This window comes from Cynara cardunculus (genome assembly GCF_001531365.2).
Source record: "Cynara cardunculus var. scolymus isolate 2C chromosome LG 10, CcrdV1, whole genome shotgun sequence".
NCBI classification, from domain to species: domain Eukaryota; kingdom Viridiplantae; phylum Streptophyta; class Magnoliopsida; order Asterales; family Asteraceae; genus Cynara; species Cynara cardunculus.
Window position 1 is genome coordinate 7,718,994 of NC_037537.1, and position 8,907 is coordinate 7,727,900.

The 8,907-nt window shown below is 33.0% G+C and overlaps 1 protein-coding gene across 1 annotated transcript; it reads right to left on the reverse strand.

Annotated features, from left to right (window-relative positions):
• Positions 1–1,038: 1,038 nt before the first annotated feature.
• LOC112519947 lies at positions 1,039–3,080 on the reverse strand. Its single transcript, XM_025128264.1, has 5 exons — positions 2,800–3,080; positions 2,567–2,717; positions 2,155–2,306; positions 1,737–1,824; positions 1,039–1,635 (listed from the first exon to the last, which is right to left on the reverse strand). Exons 1-5 carry the CDS (start codon positions 3,078–3,080, stop codon positions 1,039–1,041), a joined length of 1,269 nt encoding a protein of 422 aa, XP_024984032.1.
• Between the last annotated feature and the right edge of the window lie 5,827 nt (positions 3,081–8,907).

An 8,907-nucleotide genomic window follows, 5' to 3' on the forward strand; every position in this document is an offset into this window, starting at 1 on the left:
TATTCAAGTAGTCCTAAATCTAATGTTTCTAAGAACTATTCTCGTTCTAATCAGTACTATCAAGGGTATGTCATTGGATCACCCAATTATCATTCAAAGATTAAAAGCATTTGGGTTAATAAGTCTGAATCTGTTTATCTCATACACCTGTTGGTACTAATAATCTTCCTTGCCTTGTGAAATCCACTAATGATCTGATCCATCTTAGCAAATCCGCCTCATTGAATGTTGGGACTTCCGCCTCATCGTTCCCTCGAGCCGGTCAAATCCGCGTTTCTTAAACCCAACGCTCATGTAGCAATGCAGGAGCATCCCACATTGGTGAGGCTAGGGGGATTCGTCTTCCTTATAAGGAAGGGGGGATCTTACTCCTACCAATGACGCGTTTTGAAGCTGTGAGGGGTTGTTGCCGAGAGGGGCAGCCCAAAGCGGACAATATCATGTGGGCGGTTCCCTAGTTTTCGGTCCAACACCTGGTAAACCAAATTTCCTTCACACGGAAGTTTACATACAGCAACGATAACAATATCCGTTTGTATGCACCTGTTTCACATTCACTTTTCTAAACAATAAATATGTACCATTATGCAAAAAACCAACTAGTTGTACTCCATATGTAGATTCATCAATGTCATCTGAAGTACATTTTAAAGTTTTCCATATCATTTCATTTTACATTGTTTCATTACATGTTTTAACTTTTTCCATTCCACTAAACAATTAATGGTCAGATAATTTACATATTGCTTACACTTAAATGTTTCTAGGGTAGAAGGTAACTACGTTAGGAAAAAAAATGTAAAAGTCAAACATATTTCATCCAAAAAAATTCAGTTCAAGATAGACATGTTTCATTACCACCTTCATCGTATCCCATACTAAACGTTTTCACAACCATTACATGAACAAGCTCATCCCACAAATTTTAAGACCGGACACAATTTCATTGATAATTGTTGCTAGCTAAGATAAAACAAATGAACCAAAAAACAACGTTCCTTCACAAATCAAACAAATATAATTCAAATACCTAAACTGTTATTTCGTACTATCGCCCTTCGACGGACAGTTGCGGGAATCATGCCACCCCATTTTATCACAAGTTATGCACAATCTTTTCGGTTTCTTTGCATTCATGGATACCCTCTCTAACATACCAACAAGACGCTTTCCGGTTCCACAACCTTTATTATGTATCCTTGTTGGTGGTAAGACATCAACCGATTCAGGTTCGGAAACACATAAGAGCTCCTGAATATCATTTCTCTTCTGCTCAGTACCTATCAATATTGGAACCTCCACCGAAATTTCATCACCCAAACGTTCCAATTTCTCCACAAACTCTGTCAACGATCCCTTGTCATTTCGTACACGCCCAATAATAAGATCAAACATTGATATAGCCTGATTGATCAAAGCTTGTTTCTCAACATCCATTTCACCGTACCTAACTCGAGCCGACAACAACATAACAGGAACTAACTCTCGTCTCCATCGCGGCATGATGTATTTCTCGGGAATAGATTGCACCTCAGAATTTAACATTACCTTAAACGCGTGGCGACATAATATACCATTGCGAACAAAATGGTTGCAACTACAATCAAAAGACTCWTCCCTTAYATCATGAACCACCTAGCGTATCATAAATAAAGGAAGAGAAATTAGAAAAATTTAACAGAAAATGCGATTCTAATCAATTAATGTGAATATGAAATCAAAGAATTGATCATCACCTTGTACGTAGCTTTAACCTTAGAATTCTTGTTCTTATGTGTAATACTGTAAATCATCTTATCACCAACCTTTACTACTTCGACAACCCTACAAAACCATACTGCCTTGTTCATTTCCTTTTACACGTCAAAAAAAATTGGTTTTGTGTACACTTTCGCTGCTTGCGCTTCAATTTTGGATGGTGGCAACAATTTAGGTATTGTAGTTCTAGTCGCAACCTCAAGGGAACAGTGTTCTTTCCTTTGACTTTCGATTGCATCGTCGAAAGTGTTAAGAAAATAAACAAGATCATTCCAATACTTCGTATAAACATTAAAAAATGAATTAATACTCTTGGACTTGGAAGTGGTTCTCATCAGACCAGACATTGGATAGTCCTTGAAGTAGGCTGGAATCCAAGATTCTCTTATTGCATACATTTCTTCAAACCATGAGTGACCCCGTAGGCCATACTCATCCATCAGTGCATTCCATTTCTCCTCAAAAATTTCACGACTTATGTGTACATTCCATACGAGTTTGTTGAACTTGCTTTTGAACGGGGTTCCATGGGCTAAATGATCATGGATCTTGACAATGAAACAAACACACAAGCAAACAATAAACAAACCCTTTTTTTCATATGACCAATTTCGAAAAAACTTTGGTGATGAAACGCATAGTAAACAAACTTATGTATGCATATAATATAATTCATCCCAATAGTTGAAATTAGACATACCTTTTCCTTCACTTTTTTGGTTATGTGTCACATACACAATCGGTGAGTAGCTTCTAGAAAAACTATAGGTTTCGCTTGTTTCATTGCTGCACATTGATCGGTTATTACAAACTGCGGCTGACTACCGTGCGCTTTCATAAACGCCTTCAATACCCATGTGAAATTAATGACAGATTCATTTCTAATCAATGAAGCACCAACGACAACAGACTTCTTGTTATTGTCAATTGCAACAAATGGAACAAAAATCATTGCATATCTGTTACGATGGAAAAGAATCATATTAATGCATGATTGGATATAAATAAAACAATTTATAACAAATAATTAAAATAGCTTACTTGTTTGTCCGAAATGTAGCGTCAAATGATATGGTGTCTCCAAAATGTTTGTAATTCAATCTCGCTGTTTCATCTGCCCAAAATATTGCAATCAACTCCTTTTCATCACACTTATATTCAAAAAAATATTCAGGGCAATGTTCCCGCCGTTTGCTCATCTTGTTTATTAACATTTGTGCATCTTTGTTACCAACGAAGAGCATAATGTCTCTTCTAAAGTTCATATGATCCCTAGCTGTCCCACCAGATGATACTAAACCCCCGTTAATTGCCAATTGCATTCTGCGTGACTGAGTGATACCAACTTTATAGCTGGATGCGTGATAAACATTCCTTCGATCCTTGTAATCAAGTTGGCATCTTTAACGGGTGAACATCTTCTCATCCGAACGACAAAGCATATGATTATGACCCTCAATGAAAACCTCGTACCGGCCACTCTCTTTCACATATTGTACTTTAAGGCAAGCTTTACAACCAGTACGTTTGAAATTTGTATTACGCCTTCTCATCTCCCCCGATGAAACTTCTAAAGAATCAAAATTTTTTTTGGTGGATTACCCTCCTTGCTACAAACAAAATAATGGGTTTGCACTCCACCCAACGAGTTCATTTTTTTCCTTGCCAATCGGATATCAAACCCAGCAACATCGGCGTATTTCCTATACATATTTTCTACGGAATCAACTGATGAAAAGAATTCACCAACCTTTGGACATATATTGCTATCAACTTTAGGAATCCATAACTTCGTGCCCCCTGGTAATTCCCCTATTTCTTGTGATAATGCATCTAACAAGTACAAATAGAGAATACAAGAAAGTTATACTTATGAATCTTAACACGATCCATATGTTTCATTAACTCCTATTAGTTATCCGCAATATGCTCAAGTTTATGAAATTCGTTTATGAAACTATTCATTAAACTGTTTCATTACGAAATAAAGTGATTATAGTATGTGTATTTTTCATGTTTTTGAAATGGTTAATGAAACTGTTTCATCACTAAATGGTTTGCTTATTCTAGGCATATTTTTCATGTTCATGAAACTGTTTCATGACAAAATGGTTTGAAATATAGTAGGTGCATTTTTCATTTTCATGAAACTGTTTCAATATGAAATGGTTTCATTATAAAATTCATGTAACACTCATCATTATTCCGTTCTACTAATGTACTAAACAATATAAGATAACATTGCAGATTAGTCTAATGCAACTAAATCATTATCAAATGGTGTCCATTACTTTWCTAAAAACCATAACCATATTCTCAAATCCTACTAACTGATGTATACAAATACTCCTACTATGAAACACATTCAACGATACAAAGATGAACGAACATTAGTAGATACAGAAGATATACCATATCACCCATCTTCAGTCGCAGCAGCGTTATTGTAATTGTCATGCATTTCATTCGAACTAATACCTTCTCCCTGATCACTCATTGTCGTAGAGTAACGTATTTTTCTATGGCTTAAACGATATGAATATATATAACATCCATGCATTTAAATACAATGAATTCATAGTATTTTTTATTCAAGAAAACAATATCATGTATATCATATTATTAATGAAACTAATTTATTTTGTAAAGTAATATATTATTTTTATGTTAACATTTTTTAAAATAACATCCATCAATAAGTTATATTAAAAATATAAATAAAACACACCATAGTCAATTATATATAATGAATCATTTCAATAGAAATAAAAAAAATGAATTACATTATATGAATGAAATGGTTTCAAAATTTCATCAACAATCTAATGAAGGTATTACTGATCATATTTCGTAATTTTCATTTTACTGGTAGACGGATTCGTTAGATTTAGATAATGAAAATTTTTCATTGTTTACTGAGTTCATAAAATTTTATGATTAAACAATAAATAGTTTCATTGTCCTCATTTGATAATGAACTTTATTCACTTTTCGCTAATTCATCAGGGTTTTTATCCCTTATTCTGAAATTGTTCAAAGTCCTTCACATACCCATGTAAGTACGCATTTTATTCATTATCCAGTTATTTCATGATGAAACGGTTTCATTATGCACCTGTTTCATCTTGCAATTATTTCACGTTTCATGCTATATTACGCACCCGTTTCATTTACCATTTAATCTACTGAACGGATCACTTACACAATCACTGAAACGGTTTCACCATTAAAGCGGTTCATGACTTATTGATCAATTACATCATGAACCCGTTTCACCTTCATTAAACCGTTACATCTACTGAACGGATCCACTACAACATCCCTAAAACGTGGTTCACCATGAAACTAGTTCAATAGTCATGAATCAATTGGAACATGAACCAGTTTCACTTTCATGAACCTGTTTCGTTAACATTACATTTGTTATTTCACTTATGATTCGATGCATTCTTTTCTTTAATCCTCACAATCTTCAAGATTCAGGAGCAGATTACAATCTTCAAAGATTCCGAAGAAGAATCATCATGTATCCGTTTCATCATACACTTGTTTCATAATGAACCAAATACATTATGCATCCGTTTCATTTTCATTTTAATAACTAAACGGATCAACTCCATCATCAATGAAACGTGGTTCACCATGAAACTAGATCAATACTCATGAATCAATTAGAACATGAACCAGTTTCACCATCATGAAACTGTTTCATTGATGTTAAATTTTTTATTTCAACCTCAAATTAAGATTTCATTCCATATGGTGATCTAATCTTCAGCACACGTTTCCAGATTCAAAATAATAACAATATATTAAAATCAAATTTTTAATATTAAAATATAATAAAATATTTAAATGTTACCATTTATACAATTTCCTTTATTACGTTTTCTTATTTAATATTTATTAATAACTTCCATATTTAATATAAAATATTGTAAATGACCGAAATACCCTTATTAATTAAATTTAATTAGAAAAAAATAGAATTTTCCTATTGGTCGAAATTGGTTTTACACGGTTTCTTAGAAATTCACGGTTTTCATTTGAACATGCCCCTATATATATATATACCTATATTTCAGTTGGTGTTAGTTAGCTTTAATAGCTAATATAATGTCTTATTTAGATTTAATGGATCTTAATGCAATTTAAATGTTCCTAACTCGCTATCGTGGGTTATAAGTATCTTATCAAGTCTATTGCACACCACATACATATATGCAGTACATACCTATATACAAACATGTAATAATTCACATTGGTGTTACTGAGCTTTAATAAGTCATAAAAGGTTTTATTGGACTTTAATGGATCTTAGTGGTATTATCGAACCCAATACACACAACATACATATAATGTGTAGATGCCAGGATAAAAACACGTAATAAGTCATCAATGATCGTAAAGGGTTTTATTGGGCCTTACTTGGTTTATTGAGCTTTAATGAATCTATTGAGCTTTATACATTTGTATATATATATATATATATACACACATACACACAAATATTTATGCTTTAATTGGTATTAGTAGGCTTTAATAACTAACAAAATGTCTTATCGGGCTTTAATGATTCTTATTGGGCTATAGCGGATCTTAATGATCTTATTGAGATCAATACACACCCCATACATATATGTAGTATATACCTGCATACAAACATGTAAAAAGTAACCATTAGTGTTACTGGGACTTAATAGGTTATACAGGTTTCACTGGGTTGGGCTGTAGTAGGTCTTAATGGTCTTATCGAGCCCAATACACATCATATACATATATGCATATATCTGCGTACAAATATATAGTAACCATTGGTGTTATTGGGACTTAATAAGTCATAAAAGGGTCTTATTGAGCTTTAATGGATCTTAGTGGGTCTTATTGAGCTTTAATGGATCTTAGTGGGTCTTATTGAGCTTTAGTGAGTCTTAGTGGTCTTATTAAGTCTAATACACACCACATACATATATGTAGTACATACCTGCATAAAAACACGTAAAGAGTGACCATTGGTGTTATTAAGCCTTAATAAGTCATATTCGATCTTATTGAGCTTTAATGGATCTTAGTGGGTCTTGAGCTTTAGTAGTGGGTCTTATTGAGTCCAATACACATTACATACATATATGCAATACATACTTGCATCCAAATGGATATCAGTGGACTTTAATGAGTTTTATTGGGCTTTAAGCCTTTAAATGATATTATTAGGCTTTAATGATCTATTGGACTTGATTCAGTTTTGTGACGAATTTTTACTTAAGCAAATTATACCGAAAAACAAAAATCTAATAGTAACAATTTAAGGTTTCTAGATTGATTTTGGACAGATGTGGTTGATTATTTGTTTGTTTTCTACTCACTTTACAACTGTATGAGAAAGGAGGGATGAGACTCGTATACGCATTTGGGTTGCAAAATATGATGTATAACCCTCTCTTTTTATACTCTCTTATTTTATTTGAAAGATCTCGTTATTTGGGTTGTTAATTTGTTTTTATACTGAAATAAAGTTATCTAAATAGTCCTGTTGGGAATCCGACATATGTAAATCTTAATGTTAGAAAACGTAACCATTGTTTTGTTTCAGATTTTGCATAGCCATATGCAGGAACATGAAATTCAATGACACATTGTGGCCTTTTGGTTTTGTTGTAGCAATGAAGGATTCATGTTCCCTAAAATGAACGATAAAAGACTCTCATCTACATAAAAGACTTGGTAACTTGAGATTTTATTTTACTTTTTGTTAGCAGGTTGATTGGGAGAGAATGCAACAGATTTGTTTTGGGTTTTTCCACCAATAAGGCTCTTGATTTTTAGTAGCTGTGAATCCCTCAACTGATGAAGATTTCGTGGTTTTGTCTCAACCACTTATTTAAATCGAAGGTTAGTTAAACATGCCCATTGCAAATAACTTTGATCGGATGTAGTCATGGTTCTGTGCTCATATGAGTTTTTCTGGTATATGGGTCTTTAGGTGAAAAGTATTGTAAGTCCACTTTGATCAATCTTCAAGATAAACTTCAATAATCCATGGCAGATCTAAGATATAGAAATTAAGAACATGAGAGGAGATGAGAGGATTTGTCAACAAGTCAAACTCTATTTCTTTACGTATGTGTTTACAATGAAATCTCCTTACAAAATTACACTAAGTCTAATCTATTTATAGGGTCAAACTTGAACCGTTGAAAGTCAAAGTCAAACATAACATAAAAGTCAAACACGATGTCTATTACAATTATAGACAAAATCAACTTTCAAGATGAATATAATTTAACACTGATTTTCAGTCCTAATATTCTCCCCCTTTGTATTCAGGCTTGAAAGAATTTTCGCGCTTTGAATCTCTTTTGAACTTTGTTGCTTTAAGCTCTTTATGACTTCTTCAAAAACTTCAAAACAAACTTCACTTGAAATCTTCAGATGATGGTTTGTTGAGAAAAATCTTCTAACATTCTCCCCCTCGAATGTAGAACAACGATAATTTTCTCTTTGACAATGTAGAACAATATCAACAACGATCTTTAGATATAATCTTCAAGATGTGATCTTCAAAGAATGTTCAGACAAACAAATTCTAACCTTCTGTCCAAAAACAAACTTCTTCAGACAAAAATTCACAAACTTTCTCTTCGATGAGAAATCTCTGTCAGTAAACTTTGAAACGATGATCTTCATATTCAAAACCTCTCAGACATTTTAGCACAAGAATAATCTTTAGTAATAATCTCTAGTCACACTCCTTTTGAGTCTTTTGCCGACATTGATGTTACTCCCCCTTGATCTTTATAACATATTCCTCTTATATCGTTTGGAATTGAACATTTCATTCATTATTACATACTCCTCCTTATGATGAAATGAGAATCATTACATAATACATCTGAATGAATGAAATCTTTAAGTGAAAGCCGTCAATTCATAAAAATTGTAAGCAGAACTTTTCAAATCCACTTGTTTAATCTTTTCAGATTAAAGGGAATGAGAAGGTAACAACCAATTTCATCGTATAAAATTGTTTTCAATCTTATAAAAAGATTGGCATGTGAGTATAACAGATATACTCAGTACAACTGATGTACTGTATATATGCGACTTTATGAGGGTCATCTCACCAGGTCTTCCATTCAATCATCGATA